Source organism: Podarcis filfolensis (assembly GCF_964270895.1).
Source record: "Podarcis filfolensis genome assembly, chromosome: 5".
Lineage (NCBI taxonomy): Eukaryota > Metazoa > Chordata > Lepidosauria > Squamata > Lacertidae > Podarcis > Podarcis filfolensis.
The window spans coordinates 76,052,542-76,076,916 of NC_139608.1; the positions used below are offsets into that span (position 1 = coordinate 76,052,542).

The 24,375-nt window shown below is 45.6% G+C and overlaps 1 protein-coding gene across 3 annotated transcripts in view; it reads left to right on the plus strand.

Annotated features, from left to right (window-relative positions):
* Positions 1-9,536: 9,536 nt before the first annotated feature.
* OPN4 (opsin 4) overlaps positions 9,537-24,375 on the plus strand; it is a 42,955-nt gene continuing 28,116 nt past the window's right edge. Inside the window, exons 1-2 of one of the 3 annotated variants that reach the window (XM_083614763.1) lie at positions 9,537-9,928; positions 20,256-20,398. In XM_083614763.1, the coding sequence (XP_083470889.1) occupies positions 9,794-9,928; positions 20,256-20,398 (278 nt within the window). In that variant the 5' untranslated portion in view covers positions 9,537-9,793. The remainder of the gene's footprint in view (positions 9,929-20,255; positions 20,399-24,375) is intronic. The other 2 variants (XM_083614765.1, XM_083614764.1) reach the window with 2 other exon arrangements.

Below are 24,375 nucleotides of genomic sequence, written 5' to 3' on the forward strand. Positions count from 1 at the left end.
GCGCATTCTAATTTCAAATTAAATGGCTGCTTTTTGTAAAGAGAGCAGAGACCTCTGTGGACAGCATAATTGTTGTCTCCCTGTACTAATTCCCTTGAAGGCCTTGTTGCTTGGGAAACCTTTGATCTATTAATTGCTTGATCCATGGGAGATGGAGACAGGCTAATGGCTTTCTGGCAGAGGTGTATGTGGCTTCATCAGTTTGCCCTGATCAGGATCTGGCACAGATCCCATACCCTTAATTCTCCTGGACAGCTCTCCAGTGGCACCCATAACGGAAGCACAGAAAATAACTGCAGCATCATAGTTTGCTAACAGTACCAAACAATGAGACTGATTTCTGGACTCGCAAATAAGTCCCTGATTTGCTCACAGTTTATTTATTTTTTAAAAGGCTACCCCATTGCAGCAGCATTCAGAAGCATCTTTGCTGATCACCAGGAGGCAATTCTTACTCATCAAAAGTGACCAGGCTAGTACCTGTTTGCAAGCCTGATCAGTGCTCTCTAAGCCTGCTTGTCTCAGGTGAAATGATGCCCTTGAGCAACCATATTTAATGGTTCCTTCTTTATTGTCAACTTATCTATTGTATGGTTACATAGCTGTCAAGTGTCCCTTATTTGAAGGGACAGTCCCTTATTCCAGCACCATGTCCCACTGCTGTCCCTTATTGATGGATGTCCCTTAAATGTCCCTTAAATTTCAAAGGAAGCAGCTCCTCTCCCTCCCTCCCTGCCGGCCAGGGAGGAGGGAGGCTCCAACTTTGTTGCTTGGCTGTGTTGCTCACCCAATAAGAAGTCTAAGAACGACTGGGGGGTGAAGCTTGCATGCCTTGTATGTGGCTAGTTAATGCAAGCTGAGGGGTTTTTTGAATGCTGGACGCCATTTTGTTGCATGTGCTGCTGCAAACTTTGCAGTGCAAAGCCAGGCCGGGGAGCCATCTTAAGTTGAGGCTGCATAGGCCTTGTGGCGCATGTGATTCAGATTCTATTCAGTTGAACCTCTGGTTACAAAGTTGGTTGGACAGTGTTCTCGGAGCTACCCAGCATGAGTTTGACCAGACTGCAGGAGGACAGGAAGACTGGAGTGCCTGGAACAGGTGAGGCTGCAGGTCCCTTATTTTGGCCGATGGTCCCTTATTTTCAAGGCTGCTGGTCCCTTATTTTCAAATATGTAAGTTGACAGCTATGTATGGTCATGAAAAGCATACAATAAAAGCAGCTGCAAGTAAGAGGTCAGCAATAAAACAGATAGAAAACGGACTGAAATAAAAATAGCCTTTAGAGTTCACATAGAGATCCCAAATTGGTATTGGCTACATTCACAATGGCACTCATAGCCTAAGCACCGGAAATAGAGGGAATGATATTAGCATTGTGTATATCTGGGTGGGTGGATGGGTGGGTGGGTGCTGTCAAATGACATTCATTAACCATGCAGTGCTGACTCCACGGCAAAGGTAGGGATGTGAATGTTCTCAAAATACAGATAAAAAGTAAACAAGATTCTGCCTGGCTTGCATTCTACTTTCCAGAGAACAGTGCTCGGAATGAAATAAACAGCTCCTTTTCAAAAGATAATTATAGAATAGATAATGTACTACCAACTGCTTACAATAAACTTGTGACAGGGGCAAACAGAACTCCAGCAGTGCTCTTATTGCCTCAGAAATGGCCAGGAGTCCCCCAATTTCTGCACACTGGGGCACTACAGAAATAGACAGCTTTTTTATTCTGCCTTTGCTGTTTGCCCCCAACCGATGCTTTTATGAGAACGTTGTGGGCATTTTTTCTTTTCTTTTAAGAAATTTCTGGGAAATTAGATGCTTTCCGTTGCTCCTCTCTTCCCTCCTGTGACATCAAATGGAAAAGAGACCCTCTTTTTTTCGTAGTTTCCCTCTTTTTCAGCTTTCTAGCTTTCCCGCTTTGTTGATTTGTACAGTTACTGCTTTGTTCATTAGTAGCATACAGAGACCCTTTATATCTGCTTCTGTTCTCTGTTACCAGGAAGGGTCTCCAATACAAATTGCCATGCTTCCCTTTAGCAGTGTGTGGAAGCTACTAAGATCTTTTCTGTGGACACAAGCAGACTGAGGCAGGAGATTTTGAATATATGCCCTCACTGGACTAAAGTCCTGTTCAAGTACATAGACACCCATGTTCACATGAGTTCCTTGATGGCTTGGAAGTGTGAAAGAGTCGTCTTCCTAGAGGTTTTATATCTGGAAACAGTTGATGCTGCACCTTTGTTGAAATTTGCATCAGTGTCTGGATGGGAGCCCACTGGGAGCCTTGTGGGAGCTGCTCAAAGCATTGCACTAAACGAAAACATCGAAGAGTTTTGTGGCACATTAAAGGAATTTTTTATGGCACAGGCTTTTCATGGAATGGGGTTCACTTTCTCAGATGCATCAAATTTTATCCTGAATAGGCAGAAATATGTTTAGAAGGACGGTGGGAGAAGGACAAGGGACTCAAATAGCAATCAAATGCAAAAAAGTGCAGACTAGAAATTCATTGAAAGCTTAAAGCTATGGAAAATAAGCATAGTGACCATTCACAACTGCAGTAATTCATGATAACACAATCATTTCAGCCTTGCAAAGTTAATTAACATGTACAGTGGGACAGGAAACCATTGTCTCTATTCATGTCCAAATCGAGAGAATCAAACTTAGTTGGTAGTTCTCATTCAGCTATTTTGCACTGGAGCTTCCCTTCTGAAATTCCTGTGTAAGAAAGTGGGAACTTTCAAGTCCACAACATGGAGTTCAGGGATATTGGTCATACACGATATTTGTCAGTGGAAACAGTTCATAGATTCAGCTGTAAGACATCAAGGGCTGGTTTACATATGATGATGACTCATGCAATTGCCTTGGGATTACTCAGGGCTGCCTCCAGGCTGTGCTACTACGAGTTGCCGTTTTGTGTTCAGTGCATATCTGGTCTGCGATAGAGGAAGCCCTTGCTTAACTGCTGTCATGGTAAAAACTACAGTGATTGTAAATATGCTACCTGTGTAAAGGTGCTAGTACAGAGAAGCCCAGTCTGGTGGCCCTATGCACTCCCTACAAGCAAGAGCCTCTACTGTATGCAGTTTAGTGTGGAAAGGAAAACTCGCTCTCCGATCATAGCGACATGTGACCAACAACGCCAACAATCACCTACAACTCCACTCTTAAAAATGTCAGGTCAAAGAGCAGCTGTTCTGCTCTAAACAGTACGTGCAGAAAGGCCCTGAATTTGGCAAGCAACAGAGGATGAAAAATTCAGCGAATGCCTTTACAGACCACAGACGGAACTGCAAGAGCTAATGATTTCTCAGATACACTTAAAGCACATCACTTCCCCCAAGAGTTCTGGGAACCGTAGCTTGTTAAGGGTGCTGGGAATTGTTGCTCTGGGAGGGGTTCCCCCAGGGTTCTTTGGGGTAAGACATGTGCTTTGAACATGTGGTATGTACACAGCCTAGGGCCAGGGATCTGTGGTCCTCCAGATGTTGTTAGACTGCAGGTCACAGTCCTTTGGTCATTCTGGCTGGGAGTGATGTGCGCTGTGCCTGGAGAGCCACAGGTTCCCAGCCCTGGGTTTAAGAGTTCTTTGCCTGTTTTGAAGCTTAGGGAGTTGCTGGTTCCCACCAGGTCAGGTCCAACTAGCCCAGCAGTCTTCTGCTCTCTCGGGAAGAAGCATTTCCTCACCACCACCCACTGCTTGAACCTTTTAATTGGAGATGCCAGGATTCAACGTGGGACTTTCCACATGGAAAACTTGTACTCTGCTACTGAGCTATGGCTCCTGCCTTGCAAGCAACAGCGGTTGATTTGTATAACTGAGGGGCAGATGGGAATCCCGTGGGAAGCCAACGTGGACCTCTGGCCTGTGTGTTTCCTGTTGCTTCTCCCTTTGTCCCATGTAGCATGAAACATGGGAAGAGAGGGAAGTAGCAAGACCCAGGATCCCATAGCAGGATCATCAGTTCCCATAGCAAAGGATCACTTTGCTTTCCCAATTGAGGACTGAAAGTTAACTATACCCAGAGAAGCAGTGTAAGAGCTGGAAACTCCAAGTAGGTCCCTCCGGGCCCAATTTTCCAAGTTACAGTGAGATTTCTCTTCTCCTCGCAAAGGTTTTTCGGTAATAGCTAATGCCATCTATTTTTACAACGAAATTTAATGATGGTAATTAAGGTCAATCAGGGAGCAGGCAGGGTGGCTGGGAGGCTCAGGAACCATGACAGCAGCAATTAAGCATGGCTGCGATATTTGGGTAGCTGATAATTGGCCAGATGTTACCCAGTCTCTTGATCCTTGCTTGTGCTTAGAGACCGCAGGTCTGCAGTTTTGCAAAGGAAGGCTTCCGCTGGAAGACATGGGAGCCGCTTTGGGAAGCTCTGTAGAGGTGTGCCTTTGTTTAGGGCTGATTGTTTAGTTGCACTGATGGAACTGAAGACCATGACATCAGGCCAACGGCCCATCTAGGCCAGCATCCTGTTCTTAAAGTGACCAACCAGATTCCTGTGGGAAGCCCACAAGTAGGAGATGAGCAGACCAGCACTCTGCCCACCTGTGATTCCTAGCAACTGGTGTGCAGAGCAGTGGCGTAGCGTGGGGGGTGCAGGGGGGGCTGGCCGCACCGGGCGCAACATCTGGGGTTAGGGCAAATCCATGGGTTAGGGGGCGCAAATCCACGGGTTAGGGGGCGCAAATCCACGGGTTAGGGGGCGCAAATTACTTGCCTTGCCCCGGGTGCTGACAACCCACGCTACGCCACTGGTGCAGAGGCATACTGCCTCTGATGATAGACGTAGAAGATAGCCACCATGACTAGTGGCTACTGATGTCCTCCATGAATTTGTCCAATCCTCTTTTAAAGCCATCCGAGTTGGTGGCCATAACTGACCCACTTTCAGCTTGATCTGTCACAGGATGACAGAAGGGGCAAAGACACAACCATGGTTCCAGGACTTGGATCTGCACTTGTCAACAGGTGGTGTCCAGGCTGGGCCAAGGCCATTACTCTAAGCTGGCCCAGGAGCTTGTGGGACAAGCCAGTAGCAAGTCAGGGCCAAAGGACAAACCAGGGAGTGGGATCAAGAAGCAAGCCAGAATGAAAGGATACAGGAACACGCTAAAGCTCAGGAATACCCTGTACTCAGCTAAGGCTTAAGAGGGAGCACTCTGACACTGCTTCTTGTCCAGGAGGATCAAACAGCCGTCCTGGGCAGGTTTGCAGAGCTAGCCAACCAGTACACTCCCAAGTTTTATTCACTTCTTCATAACAGTATTTCTGTACTGCCATAGCTTACAATATCAGGGCTTGGCCAGCGTAGAGGCAGGACCATATAACACTGGTCCTAAAGTTTCTTCACTGACTTCCGAGCACAATTCAAAGTGTTGGTGCTGACCTGTAAACCTGAATGAGCCCTGTATACCTGAAGGAGCGTCCCCATTCTCATCGTTCAGCCCAGACACTGAGGTCCAGCTCCGAAGACCTTCTGGTGGTTCCCTCACTGTGAGAAGAGAGGTTACGGGGAACCAGGCAGAGGGCCTTCTCAGTAGTCGCTTTCACCCTGTGGAATGCTCTCCCATCAGATGTCAAGGAAATAAACAACTATCTGACTTTTAGAAGACATTTGAAGGCGACCCTGTATTGGGAAGTTTTAAATGTTTGACATTTTGTTATGTTTTAATATGTGCTGACAGCCGCCCAGAGTGGCTGGGGAAGCCCAGCCAGATGGGTGGGATAGAAATAATAAAATTATTATTATTATTATTATTATTATTATTATTATTATTATTAAGCTTGAGAGTATCATACTCCAAGCTGTAGTTCCATTAATTCACAATGTGCAGCAGTTGCTCACTGGCCTGAGCTAAGTTTCTCAGTTCTAGTCCTGGTGTGACTCCAGACAGGTGTGTGTGTGTGTGTGTGTGTGTGTGTGTGTGTGTGTCCAGACTCTCCAAGTGTCCCTATTTTCCAGGGACAGTCCCAGATTTACAGAAGCTGTCCCAATTTCTGATTTGATCCTAGAATGTCCTGTTTTCCTTAAGACGTCCCTGTTTTCATTGGAGAAATGTTGGAGGGTATGGAGTTATGTGACCCCTGAGCCAAGAAGATAAGTAACTCTACAGCCTTTAGAAGACATCTGAAGGCAGCCCTGTATAGGGAAGTTTTGTTTAATGTTTTATTATGTTTTTATGCAGATAGGCGGGGTAGAAATATTATTATTATTATTATTATTATTATTGAATAAAGGTACCGCTGCCCGTACAGGCCAGTCGTGTCCGACTCTAGGGTTACGCGCTCATCTCGTTTAAGAGGCCGGGAGCCAGCGCTGTCCGAAGACACTTCCGGGTCACGTGGCCAGCGTGACGAAGCTGCTCTGGTGAGCCAGCACCAGCGCAGCACATGGAAATGCCGTTTACCTTCCCGCTATAAAGTGGTACCTATTTATCTACTTGCACTTAGGGGTGCTTTCGAACTGCTAGGTGGGCAGGAGCTGGGACCGAACGACGGGAGCTCACCCTGCCGCGGGGATTCAAACCGCCGACCATACAATCGGCAAGTCCTAGGCACTGAGGTTTTACCCACAGTGCCACCCGCGTCCCATTATTATTGAATAGGGCATCCCTATTTTCATAAGAGAAGTGTTGGAGGGTCCTGGTCAATTTTTTAAATAAAAACGTTATCTTAATCCAGGTCAGCATAATTTGTAACTCTCTAGTCCAGGCATGTCCAAAGTCCGGCCCGGGGAGCACTTGCAGCCCCTGGGCTGGTTTCAAATGGTCGCCCAGGCAATTTTGAAAAAGCAATCTCTTGCAGCCCCCGAGCGCCTGCCCACCAAAGCCATTTCCTTTTTTGTGGGCTCATCACGAGCTCTGCGTGGGAGGCGTGGCAAGCCCCCACGCCATTAGGGAGTCCCCAGCTGCGTCACTCCTTGGGTTGACCAATCTGGTTGGCCGGGGGGCGTGGCTAAATAAATAAATACTACAGTACACGTTCGGGATATTGTTGCTGCAGTGATGGCGGTGGCAGAGGGGCGGCCGCTGCCTTGACCCTGTGCCAGATTTATGTATAGGCTAAGTAGGCTGAAGCCTAGGGCCTCTAAATCTAGGGGGCCTCGCCAGCCCTCCTGCTCCCCAGCGGGCAGTCTCCCCTCTCCCAAAATTGTAAACCCAAGACTTCATGCAAGGGCAGGCCAACTCAGGCCCAGCAACTATGAGACTCAGGGCTAGCCAGTGGGGCCCAATTTGAAGCAGTGGGGCGCAACTTGATTTATTTATTTTTGTAGGGCCCCAGTTCACAGCCAAAGTCTGCAAAATCTTATAGATATAAATAAAATCCATCTAGATTGCCCTGGTGCGGGGGTCCCCTTAGGTGTGGCACGCGGGGCCCAATTTGGCCAAATTGCTCCAATTGCCTTAAGGTCAGCCCTGATGAGACTGTACAGGGGTTGCACTGACAAGCCCTGCACCTTCCAGGTCCCTGGTGTCACCATTCAGAGTACAGACTCAAGGACTTGTTATGGAAATAAAGGAGGGGCACTTATTGGAAATCAGTTTTGTCACCTCTTCCCCCCAAAACCCTGAGACAATGGGCCACCTTTTATTCACAGTCACATAAGCACTACACTACAGCATCTCCATAAAGCTGTACGTTCAACCGCTGAAATATACAGCCAATATGTAGCAATGGAGACTTATGTTACTGCTTTATGAATGAACATTGTGTTTTATGAATGGACTCTATATTTTGTGAATTACCTAAGAGCCACCAATAGGGAGCTCTAGAATCTGACAGCTAACCAATTGGGTACTGCCAAACAGCGACCTCTGTTGCTGAAAGCAAGTAACCAGCAGGAAACGCTTCAGCTCAGCCTTTGCCCTGTTGACTGAACACCCCCTGCTGTGCAGATAATGGAGAAAGCTCATAAATTGTATCCCTTCTGGCATCCTGGCCAACTCTATTATGTTGGTGTAAACCCTGGTGCACCAGAAGCCCAAAATAGCAGCAAATAAAATCCGCTCATACGTCAGCAACTGATAAGACTTGTCAATCATTTCTTCCAAAGTCTTCCTAAATTATAAAGCTCCAAAATAATGAAGTGAGAGCAGTAGTTTACTTGCTTGAATTGACAAATAAGAAAGTTTTGAGAATTTAAATTCTAGATTAAAATTGATTACTTAATTGAGAAGGGGATTGTAACAAAAACACGGGGGCCTAATTTGAATAGTAGAGTGCCTGGTATCTGATGGGCAGACCAAAGCACTCGTCAGGAGAGTTATGAGATTCAGGTGAGGGTCAGATGCCTTATCAATCCCAGCAGGTATATAAGAGGATAACCCGGCCTGCCCAGGCCAATGGCCTGCCCAGGCTCCTTGGTCTCAGTGTTGTAGAACTCAGAAGGGAGGAGGATGGGGACAAAAGTAGAATTAGTGGGCTCTGCCTGTTGTTGGTTCTGCTGCCACCTTCTGTTGGCCTCCCTGACCTCCGTCTCCCAGTCCCAATGGGCACTAGCTGCCACTGGTTCCTGCCACATACAGATATTAATTAACTGTATTTATTTGTGTGGCTACACAAAATGAAGGGAAATATTAAGCGCATTTCAGGCTCATTTGACTTAGCAGGTCAAAAGTTGCACAGGACATTTTAATAACATAACAGGACAGCATTTTCAAAATCAAATTTTCAAAATCAATTCATCTCTAGGGGGCAACCCTGTCTGTTCGTTACGTGTACGCACTTCTTAGTATACGGTACACAGTCTTGCCCTTGGCTGATGTGATTGGGGAGGAAGGATACAGTTGGTCTTTTAGCATGTGTTTTAAAGTATGTTTTCTGTCTGTGTTTAAATCAAGACTCCAAAGGGACCTCAATGCTGCACAAACTGCATTTGCTTTAATGTTACAATATTTAAGTCTCTCATCTTTCTCTCTCTCTTTGTCCTTTGAAAGTAGGACATTTATTACTTTTGACCTAGATTTTTAAGCAAACCCATTAACACATACATAGATAGATTCATAACTAAATCCATTAGACCCTTGGGGCCTGATCCAGCCAGAGAGTGATTTCAGGGGGAATTTGCCTGAGCAACATGCTTAACACTTTCCCATTGAAATATCAGTGGCACTTGTAAAAATTGCTTATTAGCTGGATCATGTCCTTTTGTATTCAGAGTACATCTTATTATCAGGTATAGACTAACTAATGTGCCAGGGCTGCAAAAGGAGTAGATGCATGAATATCACTCTCTCTCTCTCTCACACACACACACACACGTTTTAAAATGACAAAAAGTGAGGCCAGCTTGGAATGAGACCAACCTGTCTTCACCTTTTATTTCTCCCATCATATTAAGCTGATGAGGGGTTTTTTTACCATGTCTCAAATTTGCCCAAGGGACAATAGGAAGAGACATTATACTGAAATGCCCATTGGTCTGATGAAATAGTTACGCTGCTGCCTTGAATTTGCATGGGACAAATCAGGATCTTACTGGGCATGTGCACAATCTGCAGGCTCTCATATTTAAATAGAAAGCTGCTTCCATCGCTGCTGCCTCTTGCTGAGCTTAGAGACCGAAAGAGGGACTCTGAGGCTTTATAGAGAGAAAAAAATCACCATTGGATTGTGTACAGCTTCAGAAGAGACTGGGAGAGAGAAATCAGACAAGTCTTTTTGAGAAGTTGAAAATGGGTGAAACTGTGCCGATCAATTAAAGGGTCCTACGCAGAGGGATTTTGGTTCATTTTGGTGGCATTTCCTGGGTAAATGGTTTCGACCTTACCCATATGAATACGCAGTCCATGCAAAGAGACACCTCATACCCGCCTACGGACTCCTACCGCAGTAGAGTCGTCGATTTCCTGAATGACTCGGAAGCAAATGCCTTCAAGCTGGTGGACCTGGCTCCATTAACCCCGACAGTAAGTGTGACCGAGAAATTGCTTGTCGGTGATTTAAGCCTATATAGCAAAAGTTTAGATGGTGGTAATAGTGCCCAGTTTTAATGGAACTGTGCAGGAACTATTGGGTGAGGCAAGAGTGTGTGAGAGACTGTGTGACCTTTACCTGTGTAAAGTTAGCAGTTCACAAATGAGCATCTTCAAGGAAAACTTGAGGGGAGCAGGAATGGAATTTGTTTAAAGATCGCCAGTGGAACTGCAAATAGACCTCTTTAGTCAGAAGGTGGGTGACCTGTCTGTGCTAAAACTGGTGATTTCTCCACCGGAAGAAGAACGCAGGTTGCCATTTTACGGCATTTTACAGTAGAAGAAGAGAAACATTGTTCAGAATGTGGTCAGGGTCACACGAACAGAAATAGACTACTGAGTTGCAAGGTTCAAAACTATTTTCCCTGTTCTGAAACAATTGGTTGACTCCGTTGGAGAAATGAGTGGCAGCCCATGGGTGTCAATTAATGCGACTCTTGAGTCAGAGCTGCTATTTGTCGGCAGCCGGGTGATGGTCGTGGTGCTTTTATTCACTTGTTGAGTGAGTCCTCCTCTAAGGCCTTTTAAGAAACTTTCAATAGGAAGGAAATGCTTTCATGAAATTCCGAAAGGGCGGCTAGCTTGGTCTCTTGCAGCAAAAGCAGTTGTCTTGTGGCACCTTGGAAACACGGCTTTATTATAGCATGAGCTTCTATAGGAAGTGGAAGTGGTGGCTCTGCTTCAAATGTGGATCTTTTCTATCAAAGCTCTTGCTACAAATACACTCTCTGTAATCCTTATAAAGTAGGAAAGGACTTTTTTAAAAAAAAATCATTTCTGCCATTTCTATTTTTCCCTGTAACCTTGTGATCATTTTGCTGGTTTTTAAGGAACATATTTAACATATTTATCACAGGAGTTCTGAAAAGTAAAATGCCCCATCTCTCACCCTCTCACTTTGGACAGGGGATTACTAACATTTGTCCACTGTTTAAATAGTCCTTAAAGTTGAAACAAACAAGACGAAGAATTACTTTCAAATTAAGCAGGGAGTGGGCTCCTTTGTGGGATGCTGTGAAGAGGCTTGGTGGAGAGATTATTGCATGCCGTGAATTAAAACTGTATGGTTCGCTTTGCCTAACTACACTGGTGTTATGCTACACTTTGGAAGTGATGGGCATGCATCACAGTTTGCCGCACATAATTTACTTCCATCTTTCAAACTGCCTCTTGCAATCTTTCAGTTCTAACTTTTGTGAATGGGTTTTGGCACGGCTATTAGTGAAATTGGTGTTCTGAGGGCCAAGTCGTCTATTACTTCTGGCAGCTGTCTTGCTCATGCAAGTGGTCTGCTCACATAACTTCAGAGGAGAAAACACACTGAAAAATTCAGATGGGCTTCTGAGCCCAGCGAGCTCTTCATGCATCTTCTGTGAATTCTCTCCTCTGACATTATGTTGTTGTGTAAGATGATCATTTGCATGAGCATCAAAATGTACAAAAATCTTTCACTGTCTTAGGTGAATTCAGTATTATTACTATTACTATTATCCTGTCTTACACCCTTAGGTTCCAGGGTAGGTTAAAACAATTACAGCAATATACAACACATGCAGTAATTAGTTTTCTGTTTAAATCATGTGCGTGTTAATTGTAAATGGCGGATATATATGAGGGATTGCATCCAACTAAGTCCCCCTCAGAGTTGACATATTGAAATTAATGAAACTACGTTAGTCATGTCCATTCATTTCTATGGGTCTACTCCGGCACTGGATACAACCCAAGATCAAAAATGCACAGCAATCTTATGATATATACTAATAGCTGATTCAGTTCTGCTAGTGCTGGTCCTTATGTAAGTCAACCGGCACCACTCACACACAAGAGTCTGTTTGCAAAAGTACCAGAGGCTTGCAGAAGTCGAAACAACCTTTAGGGGGGGAAATCCCAATGTGGGAGGGGAGCCCCAGAACTGCCCAGTGAGGATGGAGCATGCTCGGTAGCAATAGAATTCTGATGGTGGGTTGGAAATTGGGTGTGGGAAAGAATAATAATAATAATATTAAATTTATTATTTATACCCCACCCATCTGGCTGGGTTTCCACCAGCCACTCTGGGTGGCCTCCAACCGAATATTAAAAACAGGGCCACCTTCAGTTGTCTTTTAAAAGTACAATAGTTGCTTATTGCATTGACATCTGCTGGGAGGGCGTTCCACAGGGCAGGTGCCACTACCGAGAAGGCCCTCTGCCTGGTTCCCTGTAACCTCACTTCTCGCAGCGAGGGAACCGCCAGAAGGCCTTTGGCGCTGGACCTCAGTGTCCAGGTAGAACAATGGGGATGGTGACGCTCCTTCAGGTATACTGGACCGAGGCCGTTTAGGGCTTTAAAGGTCAGCACCAACACTTTGAATTGTGCTCGGAAAAATACTAGGAGCCAATGAAGATCTTTCAGGACCTGTGTTATATGGTCTCGGCGGCCACTCCCAATCACCAGTCTAGCTGCTGCATTCTGGATTCATTGCAGTTTCCGAGTCACCTTCTAAGGTAGCCCCACGTGGAATGCATTGCAGTAGTCCAAGCGGGAGATAACTAGAGCATGCACCACTCTGGCAAGACAGTCTGTGGGCAGGTAGGGTCTCAGCCTGCATACCAGATGGAGCTGATAGACAGCTGCCCTGGACACTGAATTAACCTGTACCTCCATGGACAGCTGTGAGTCCAAAATGACTCCCAGGCTGCGCACCAGGTTCTTCAGGGGCACAGTTACCCCATTCAGGACCAGGGAGTCCTCCACACCAGCCCACCCCCTGTCCCCCAAGAACAGTACTTCTGTCTTGTCAGGATTCAACCTCAATCCATTACCCACCATCCATCCTCCAACCACCTCCAGACATTCAGGACATTCACTGCCTTAACTGGGTGGGAGCAGGAATGGAGTGTAGCATTTAGGAGAAGGAGATGGGTAACTGGAACCACAGGCGGACTTTGGTAATATGGCAATACTTCTTATTTTCACAATAATTCGTTTTCATGCAGTTGCTTTTTTATGGTTCTTCTCAGTAGGTACCCATATAAATATAGGTTTCATTATTATTATTACTATTAATAATAATAATATTTTGCAACCTTTCGGCTCGGTGCTCTGTACAGGGAAAAACCCGCACCACCCAAATCCTGCACTGCTGAACCAGAATGCTCTACAAAGCAATATTTTATTGCAGGTCCCACTGGTAATATTTATTCATTCAAAAGATGAAACAAAATCTCTTTATGCAAAAGAGATAAATAACAGTGCCAAACTGCATGCAGGCAAGAGCTTGGGAAAATAGTGGGATTTGACTATGAGGATTTATTTTGACATGTATTGACACAGCAGCATTGATGTGCACGGTGTTTTACAGAGTAATGTGAGCAACCAGTCAACCTGCAAAAGCAGGTCCAAGGAGCTTACAGTGTCTTTTCTGAGAGAGCAAGAGACAGTGGCAGACAGGGGAGGAGAAGAAAAGGTAAAAGCAAGTAGAATGAGAACATGCATGGAGACTGTCGAGTCCAGCAATTTGCTGTCATGATGGCCAACCAAATGCCATTGGGGAACCCACATGCAAGGATCGATAGCTCAGTTGGAAGAGCATGGGACTCTTAATATCAAGGTCATGGGTTTGAGCCCCACATTGGGCAAAAGATTCTTGCCTTGCAGGGGTTTGGACTAGATGATCCTTGTGGTCCCCTCTATGATTCTGTGATTCTTTAAGGCAAGACATGAGCACAAAAGCACTTTCCCTGCTTGTGATTCCCTGCAATTGGAACTACGTGACCATGCAGTTACACATACTTAGGCTAGAGTTCATTAGAGAATGAATGTGTTAGGTGCTATATGAACACATATATTTCTGGGGTTTTTTTGGATCTCATCATGAAAATGGATAGCAGATGGCAACAGCTGGTGGGGGGGGGGGAGAAAGAGAGACAGGATTAGTGGAAAGTGGCCCAAATTTGACAGTCCAATGGGGATGTCATTTGCAAATGGGGGAAAGGGCAGACCTTTGAGATTACAATGTGCGGCTGTAGGTATATTTTCTACGTCACTTGTATGCCTTTTATTTTAGCTCTACATTTCTACCAGTGCTTTTTAGTATGCAAAAGTGTGGCATTTAAAGGTGGCCATATGTGTTGCTTAATGTGATGTATAGACTCAAATTGGGGAGAAGACACAGATGCTACAGGACTTGCTATGGGACACCCTTTGTGGAAGCCTCCCACAGCTCTCCAACTCATAATTTTTTTCAACGTATGTGTGTGTGTAGGTAGGTAGGTAGGTAGGTAGGTAGATGATAGATAGATAGATAGATAGATAGATAGATAGATGATATATAGATGATAGATAGATAGATGATAGATAGATATAGATGATAGATAGATAGATAGATAGATAGATAGATAGATAGATAGATAGATAAAGATATAGATAGATAGATATAGATAGAAATAGATAGAGATGATAGAGATGATAGATAGATAGATGATAGACAGATAGAGATGTATTTCTCCACACCTGACATTTGAAAGGGTGAACTGACTCCAGCCAAAAGTTCAGATGGTAGCAATGAGTAAATAACTTGCATGTGTGAATCACCCACTGCAGGTTAAACCCCACAGACCGAAAGGCCATATTACACCCACAGGCAACTCAAAACCCAATTCTCTTTTAAAGGGAGACTATTCACCCTCTAGGGACGTGGGTGGCGCTGTGGGTTAAACCACAGAGCCTAGGATTTGCCGATCAGAAGGTCGCGGTTCGAATCCCCGCAATGGGGTGAGCTCCCGTTGCTCGGTCCCTGTTCCTGCCAAGCTAGCAGTTCAAAAGCACGTCAAACTGCAAGTAGATAAATAGGTACCGCTCAGGCGGGAAGGTAAACGGCGTTTCCGTGCACTGCTCTGGTTCACCAGAAGTGGCTTAGTCATGCTGGCCACATGACCCAGAAGCTGTACGCCGGCTCCCGTGGACAATAAAGCGAGATGAGCCTGCAACCCCAGAGTCGGTCATGACTGGACCTAATGGTCAGGGGTCCTTTTATTCACCCTCTTGGCTAAGAGTACTTAAGTAATAACTCACCAAGTGATGGAAGTGTGTGAATGAATCAACCTTTAAACACCCTTACAGTGCAACCCTTACACATGGCACCTTGGCAAGTAATCCCCACTGGGTTCGATGAGACTTATTCCCAGGTATGTGTGTGCTGGATTGCAGCCTTGGACTTGGTTAAGAGGCCTCAGACACCTGGGGCAGTCTTAGCTAGTGCTCTGATCAGCTCCTTTCAGTACGTGGTGGAAGGGGTGTATGGAAACCCTTCTCACTGAACCACTGGTTTTTTTGGCGGGGGGACTACTAGTTATTCACCAAAGTGGCCAAGGGCTTTCTTTCTTTCAACCCTTCTCCTTTTTGCTACAAATAAGGGTAGGCTTGGAGCAGCAGCTTAAAAGGTAAAGGTAAAGGAACCCCTAACCGTTAGGTCCAGTCGCAGATGACTCTGGGGTTGCGGCGCTCATCTCGCTTTACTGGCCGAGGGAGCCGGCGTACAGCTTCCGGGTCATGTGGCCAGCATGACTAAGCCACTTCTGGAGAACCAGAGCAGCGCACGGAAACACCGTCTACCTCCCCGCCAGAGTGGTACCTATTTATCTACTTGCACTTTGATGTGCTTTCGAACTGCTAGGTTGGCAGGAGCTAGGACTGAGCAACGGGAGCTCACCCCGTAGCAGGGATTCAAACCGCCGACCTTCTGATCGTCAAGCCCTAGGCTCTGTGGTTTAGACCACAGCACCACCCGCATCCCTTTGGAGCAGCAGCTTAGTTTTTGTTAAAGAGAAAAGGAGAAAATGAAAACTCTCGTTCACTATCCTGAACAAAAACACACACACATCTACACACATAAATACTGTTACCACCATTGCAGCACTTTTTAGCATCCCTCGTTTTTGGAATCTGAAAGTTGAAAAAGTCAACATACCCTAATGGAGCCCAAGGTTCCCAAGGTTGAAGAAGGCTGCCATAGAGCAGATGTGGTCAAAGTAGTGCTGAACATATGTTTCTGAATGGTGACTGCCTTCATTCCTTACCTGTAGCCATGCAGGCCAGAGATCGGAGTAGCATTTTGCCAACAGCCCCTTCAGACTTGGAGTCAGTCTTGCTCTTTCCTCATGGATTTGTTTTGCATGTGTATAAACATTAGAGCAAGCCTGCTTCTTTCCTTTCTATAGGACTGCTGGACAAGACAGGATCTTTATTTGCTTTCATAGAAAAATGGAGACAATCCTGGGCCCTGCCTCCTCTTTGCATGTTTTTGGGTTTAATTAGTTTTCTGCAATTGGTATATTATTTTTAGAAGTCAGCAAATCTCTAACAACAGGATGGTTGCCCGTGAAAAGTAACTTGGCTTGCTCCATAATATTTTCAGGGGATTATATGTCGATATTGGGAAACTGGAGAATGTTCAGTGATGCAAACACAGTAGGGTCAGGATATTTTGCAACCATTTCCCTTCTGGCCACTGGATGGATTTGACATTTCATTTTCTGTGCATTAAAAAAATGAAATGGGGGAATATATGCCCAGAAGAGATAAACAAAGATTTTCTTGCTCATGTGATTTAAGCTGCTTTAAAACGCGCAGTTCACTTGTTCAGCAAAGAGCTTTAACATCTGAGAGTGTTGTCATATGCAGTTCTGCCTTTTAGTATTTACTGCGTCAATTCTGGATGCTAATGTAGAGCAGCCCAAAGTATATTCCAAGCCTATGTAGGTTTTACAATGGAATTTCAAATGGGGGAGATGGGGGGGAACCTGATTTAAACTATCACTTATGAAAATGACTTCAGGTTTTGGAAATACATTCCCAGTGTGCCGAGGTACACTGATCAGCTTTACTAGATTGTTAAAACTCTGTGTTGTTGTACTTTAAAATTATTTAAAGGTGTATTTGAAGAGTTTTTGCCCCCAATTTTGGTGAATAAGCTCCCAGATCAGAGAATAATAGAACCTTAGAGTTGGAAGGGACCCACGGGTCATCTAGTCCAACCCCCTGCAATGGAGGAATCTCAGCTAAAGCATCCAGGACAGATGGCCATCCAACCTCTGCTTAAAAACCTCCAAGGAAGGAGAGTCCACCACCAAACAGCTCTTACTGTCGCAAGGTTTTTCCAGATGTTTAGTCAGAATGTAACTTGGAAACCATTGCCTCAAGTCCTACCCTCAAGAGCAGTAGATAACAATGGGGTGGAGTAGTTGGGTGTTTTGCTTCCAGTCACAGTCAACTCTATGTCTTTGGGATGCTCACAAGCAAAGTACAAAACTAGCAGCCCACTGATGCTGTTTCTCTTCCCACCTTCTGACATTCCGAGGTAAACTGCCTCTGACTATGGAAGTTCCATTTAGTTATTCGTCGGCCTGACATCTGCGAATTTGTGTAATCTATCCATCTAAGCAACTGACTGTTATCACCCCATCTTGAGGAGTGAATCCAACAAGTCAAAAGGGCATAGGGAAATGTTCCCTGATACCAAGATGAGGGATTCTATGGAATGCAGATAGAGAGAATTGAGAAGAATAATGATCTGTTGTGACCTCTACGGAAGCGCACAATAGACGAGCCTTCTTGTGTTTTGGCTCATTCCCCCCTCCTTTCCCCCCCCTTCCTTCTCCTTCTTTCCTCTTTCTTTTTTCTTTTTTCTTTCCCATAATGGCTTATGTTCTATGCTATGTACTTTGAGATTGCTTGTAGTTTTTTTAGCCTTTTCCATTATTATCATCAAGGATTTTTTTGTGATTTCGGTTGTTTATATTTATCTGTATTTGTTTAAAGCAAAATAAAAATTAAAAAATAAAATAATAATAATAAAGCTGACTGTTATCACCCCATCTTGAGGAGGGAATCCAACAAGTCAAAAGTGCATTATGCAAAGAAGTCCTTCCTTTGGACTGCCCTGATGCTGTTGCCAGCCAGTTGCATAGAGAGATTCTCATGCCATGAGAAATGTAGAGGAGGGGACTCCTCCGTTACTCCATGCATAAATTTTATAAATACCTGCCTTATCCTAGACCCCCAACCCCAGCACATTCTTTCTTCCTCTTCGTCATCTAAGGCTTACATTCTAAGCCGCAGCTTCTTGGACTCCCAGGATAGGGATCCTGATAGACTGCCATTGTGCCTGCCTTCCAGCAACTTCAGCAAACTTCTTTCTGTCCTTCTGCAGGTGGGGAAGGACCCCTGTTCATTCAAAAGGGTCCTCAGAGGGACCTGCATGAAAAAGGCCTATTTAAAAAAGAACATTCTTTGCATTTTCCTTCATTGTTGTCAGGAGCGATTTGAATTGTGTTGATGTTCCTAAAGAGGAAAACATCTATCTCCAGTTGTTTTCAGTAGCAGCATGAAGCGGCGTTTGGGTTCTTATACTGAAGGTGCTGTTGCTTGAATGCTGCCTTCATGTCCTAGCAATACAATGAAAGTATACTGGCACCAAGTGGCCTGAAGCCTTAGATGCAAGATTCTTTCTGCATCTCATTCTTCAATGGCTTGATGGAACACTTTGGGCTTGATGCATTTCTGCAATTGATGGTGTTCTTCTGAAGACTGTGGCATTAAACATAAATGAATTGTGGTGGTTTTTGCAGTGTTCTCTCTCTCTCTCTCTAACACACACACACACACACACACACACAAGCAACATTGGCCCATAAGGGGAAAACAACACCAACTCCAAAATCCACAGTAAGGCAATGCCTTTGTTTTGACTGACCAAAGTGTCTCAAGATAGAGAAGTGAGTAAGCTGTCAAGTTTTATTGTGCTCTTCATCAAGCTAGAAGTTATAAAAAGCAGGAGGTGGAGGGGAGGCTGCATAGAACTAAAATAATACAGTGGTACCTCGGTTTTTGAACATCTCTGTTGATGAACATTTCGGTTTTCGAATGCCGTAAACCCAGCAGTAAATGCTTCAGTTTTCGAATACACCTCGGAAGTCGAACCTGAAACGCAGCTTCCGCTGAGTGCAAGATCCTGAGGCCTAGCTGTCAGCTATTGTGTTTTCGGTTTTTAAACGTTTCAGAACTTGAATGGTCTTTTGGAATGGATTACGTTCCAGAACCGAGGTACCACTATTCCCAAAATCCACAGTTGGGCAAAGCCTTGATTAGGACCAGCCAAAATGTCACATAATAGCAAGCAAGCCTTTGAGTTCTCCAGGACTCTTCATTCATTCATTCATTCATTGAATGGATGTCCTGCTCTTCCTCTCAAAGGAGCCCAGGGCATCAAGCTGCAAGTTACAAAAAGCAGGGGGCTAGTTGTGGGGGAATAGGCTGAGTATAGCTGAGTATTAAGATTTCCAGTGTGTGGATCAGGGATCCCATCCCATGCACAGCTTATTTTCTGTCCCCTTCACTGGGAGTAGTGAAATCATTCAAATCCATTTAATTTGAATACAGACAGGTGACAGCTTTTCTTGGCACAGTATTTGAATTACAGTGGTACCTCGGGTTAAGTACTTAATTCGTTCCAGAGGTCCGTACTTAATCTGAAACTGTTCTTAACCTGAAGCACCACTTTAGCTAATGGGGCCTCCTGCTTCTGCCATGCCACTGGAGCACGATTTCTGTTCTCAACTTGAAGCAAAGTTCTTAACCTGAAGCACTATTTCTGGGTTAGCGGAGTATGTAACCTGAAGCATATGTAACCTGAGGTACCACTGTACCTGGATATTATTATTTTTATATCATCATTATCATCACTGAGTAAGCACAGGCATGGAGCTCAATGGATGTTGATTACTACCTTCCTTGGAGCCTTATTTACACCAGGTGCTAAAATGTGTGTCCTTCCTTCTCCCTAGAGAATCCTGGGAATTGTTTTGCAACAAGAAGGGTGGTCTAGAGATCCCTAACAGTGAGTTCTCACGAAATTACAATTTCCAGAATTCTCAGGCGCGGGGAAGATGTATAAAGCTGATATAAGTTTATGGTGTAACTAATACATAAAACAGATCCATGTGTATTCTTTTCTCTTTCGGTGGCAAGGAGGTCCTTTTGGCTTTACTTCTGCATAAACTCCCATGCTTTAAAGCTTAGTGAATGCAAACCAAAGCAGCTCCGTCATCCATAGTTACAGTGTTTGCATTCTGGTTGGAAAATAATTAATTTCTCTGAAATATTAGTTCCACCCAGATTTTGACTTTCTTCTTTCTCTCCAGGAGACATACCTGCCCTTCTGGTGGGTGAAAGACAATGGGGCCTTTGTGAATTTCTGCCATTCTGTTTCCCCTCTAGGAGCTGACGATGCTGAACCCCCCACACCCTTTCCCAACAGTGAACGTCCCAGCCCACACTCACTATACCATCGGGGCTGTCATTCTCGCAGTGGGGATCACAGGAACTCTTGGTAACCTCCTGGTCATCTTTGCTTTCTGCAGGTATTCAACACAGTTACTTTTTGCTGCGCAGTATTCCCTGGGATAGGTTTCCATGCTAGCAGCACCAGACGACATTGAAATGTATCTAGGAAACAATCCTAATAAATTGTTGATCCATCTAGTTCAGTAATTCTGAATCTCAGCTGGGCACTTTTCTCTTACTGCATTTTGTTCCTTAAACTGTTTTGCATGGTGAGTTCTCAGGAAGCTCTTGAAACGGTGAACTGTATAAACAGTGTGCATTTGTTTGAAGGAAAACAGTTAGGAAAAGAGCCTGAGGAATCAATGTTTCCATTCCAAGACAAACTTAACGGTATTGAAACGAGGTGCCCTTGACAGAAAATCGGTTCTTTGTTGATGCCTACGGAATGTTCCAAATCAAGGCATCTTGATTTGTGTTTCCCTAGTGCTGTGTGTGTGTGTGTGTGTGTGTGTGTGTGTGTGTACACATACATTTATTATACGGGCTTCCTTTCTTAATTGTGCTTTTAAAGCGAATGACAGAGGCCTACTTTTTCAATGAAGTATTAACCTATATCTGGGCGGTAATGCAGAATGCTGGTTGAGGGTTGTGTAGTTGTGTAGCCCCCCCGGCTTGTGTAGTTGTGTGATCCTCAATATGGGAAAAAAATTTCCCTCTGCTTGGAAAACTTGATTTCAAGGAGTAATGTCCAAACGCAGCCCTTTTCCTGTCATGATAGCTTTCTACGTGCAGGAAACATGTTTGTATGGCTGGACTCAGTTGTCATCTATATTCTTAAGGGTTTCAGCTCAGATTAAGGTAAACCACCTCAATGGGAACTAGGCCAGAGGCTGTATAGAATATTAAGCAATGGATGTGTAATGTCAAGATCTCGAGAGTAAGCCAGGAAAAAGCAACTGTGGCATGGTCTCATTCTAGTAATGGGATTGAGCTTGCTACAACTTGATATTTATTGCTACTGGGGCTCTTCAGTCACATGCTGCCCAATAGCAAGTGGGTCAAATGTGAGCTGGACAAGGTAACTGTTAGGTGGATTTGTAGCTGGTTGACTGACCAAACCCAAAGTTTACTAATTAATGGATCACCACCATCCTGGGGAAAAGGGACAAGTGGGGTGCCACAGGGTTCTGTCCTGGGCTCGTTGTTGTTCAACACCTTTTTTAACGGCTTGGATGAAGGAATTGAAAGGATGTTCATCAGATTCGCAGATGACATCAAACTGGGAGGGGTAGCTAATGCTGCAGAAGACTCAATGCCACAAGATTCAAGATGACCCTAACGGATTGGAAAACCAGGCCCAAACTAACAAAATGAATTTCAGTAGGAACAAATGTCATTTTCTACACTTAGACAGAAAGAACCAGCTGCACAAATATAAGATGGGAGAATCTGGGGTTCTTAGTAGACCACAAGCTTAACATGAGTCAACAGTGTGGTGCAGCGGCAAAAAAAAAGCTCGTGCCATTCTAAGCTGCATAGACAGAAGTATAGTATCTGTCAGGGGTTCGGGAGCAGGAGCACAGGGGAGAGAGGAAATGGAGAGCGAGGGGGAGGAATCCGAAGGCAGCGTAGGGGAGTATGACAGTGACCCGAGAGATTCCATGAGCTTCTCCAGCGAATCAGAAGATTCCCAGAAGGGGGCGCCGATGGTCAGGGCAAGGGGGGTCCCAGGGGGGACGCACCAGAAACAAGGAGCCAGCGGGGAACCCCAAAGCAGCAGCAGGGGATCAGGACCAGTTTCCCCACCAGAGCGTAGTGGGGGGGAAGAGTCACATGTGTCAGGACCAGCGTCTCCTCCAGCGGGGAGAGGAGATGAGTCAGGGCTGACCACGCCTCCATCGGAGAGAGGGGGAATGGAGGGGAGGTCAGTTGCAGCTAGCCCCCCCGAAGGGGGAAGCAGTGACAGCAGCAGTGAAACGGTCAGGAGGAAAGTTGCTGGCTGGGCGCGCGCGCCAAGTTCAAATGTGCAGGCGCGGGGGACAGCGGGAGACCCGGATGGGGAACCAGCTCCTAAAGCCCGCCGGAGGGAGGGAGAAGGCTCAGGGGAATCAGCGTCAGAAGAGTCTAGAAAGGGCGAGACCCCGGCGGGCAGGCGGACCCAGAGGAGGAAAGAGCAGTGGAAAAGGTGGAGCAAGGCGAGGGTCTTAAACTGGTGTACAGGGGGAGGAGATTCAGACGGATCATCAGCGGTCTGACAGTTGAGACGTAGAGCTGCGCGCTGCGGCTCTGGAAGTGAAACTGAACTTCAATAAAGACTTTTGTACTTAACAACGAAGCAGCGTTGGTCCTTTGTGAGCTGGGACCTTGGGCAGCTCTGACAGTATCCCAATCAAGGGAAGTAATAGTACCACTCTATTCTGCTTTGGTCAGACCAAACCTGGAGTACTGTGTCTCATTCTGGGCATTTAAAAAGGATACAGTCATACCTTGGGTTGAATATGCTTCATGCTGAGCGTGTTCGAGTTGCACTCCGCGGCAACCCGGAAGTAACGGAGCGCGTTAGTTCTGGGTTTCACCGCTCGCGCATGCGCAGACACTCAAAATGACATCACGCGCATGCTCAGAAGTGGCGAAAAGCAACATGAGCATGCACAGATGTGCCATCGCTAGTTACGTTTGCTTCTCGATGCGAACGGGGCTCCGGAACGGATCCCGTTCACATCCCGAGGTACCACTGTATTGACAAACTGGAATGTGTGCAAAGGAGGGTTACCAAGATGATCAAGGGTGTAGAAACCAAGTCTTATGAGGAATGGTTAAGGAATTCTGTTTAGCTTAGAAAAGAGAAGAAGGAGAGGAGATATGACAGTCACCTTCAAATATCTAAAGGGTTGTCACATGGAAGATGGACCAATGGCTTCAAGTTACAAGAAAGGAGATTTCAACTAAACATCACTAAGAACTTTCTGACAGGAAGAGCTGTTTGACAGTGGAACAGACTCCCTTAGAAGGTGGTGGACTCTCCTTCCTGGGAGATTTAAAGCAGAGGTTGGACGGCCATCTGTTATGGATGCTTTAGCTGAGCTTCCTGCATTGCAGGGGGTTGAACTAGATGACCTTTGAGATACCTTCCAACACTACATTTCTATGGGTGCCAAGGGTGCTGGGTCAGAGTTCAAGAGCAAGAGTTTCAGGACCATGGCCAGCACTCCTACAGCAGGGAGAAAATTGCCTAAGCACAAGCTTGGTGCAACTGCTAGACGCAGGGGTCAGCAAGGCTTACCGGGCATGGGCCGGATCACTCCCGTGGAGATCCTCCATGTTCCGGGCCAGCGCAGCGCGGCGTGGTGCCAGAAATCGCACCTGCGCAGAAATGATTTTTGGCGTCTGGGCATGCGCAGAAGCAATTTCTGGTGCCACGGACATGCACAGACACAATTTACAGCATCTGCACATGCGCAGAAGTGATTTCCGGAGCCACGGAAGAGAGTCCCTGCACTGCACTCTGCCAGTTTAGTGCAGCGCATGGGGACTCGCCAAGCAGACGGCTCGGTTCAGGGGGTGGCTCGTGGGCTGCTTCCGGCCCATGGGCTACAGGTTGGGGACCCCTGTCCTAGAGCATTGTGTTCTGTTCTCAAGGGTCCACTGAAGGCTTATGGGTAGTTAGACAAGCATCCTTTGGTGCTCCTTTCAGGCTGTGAGGTTTGGGGTTTCAGAGACTTGGTCCATCAATACTACCTTGATCCTTGAAGGAGTCATTAGAGCATCCTTCGGAGTCCATAGATGAAGTTACATCCTTGATGTTTAGGGGGTGAGGTGTGGAATCTGGTGACACACCAGGTCTACCCAGGATGAGCTAGGTTTGCATCCATTTCCACCTTGGTGCTATGACTGCTCAGGAATTGAGGGCTCAGGGTCTGGGGCCATGACATTTCTTCCTTGTTTTTTTCCTCAAATAGTGTAGTTTGCCAGCAGAATAAAGTAAAAGATGAGACCTTCTGCGGTTATTAATGTTGCTGGTGATTAAAACACATACAAAACCGTTGAATCTAAT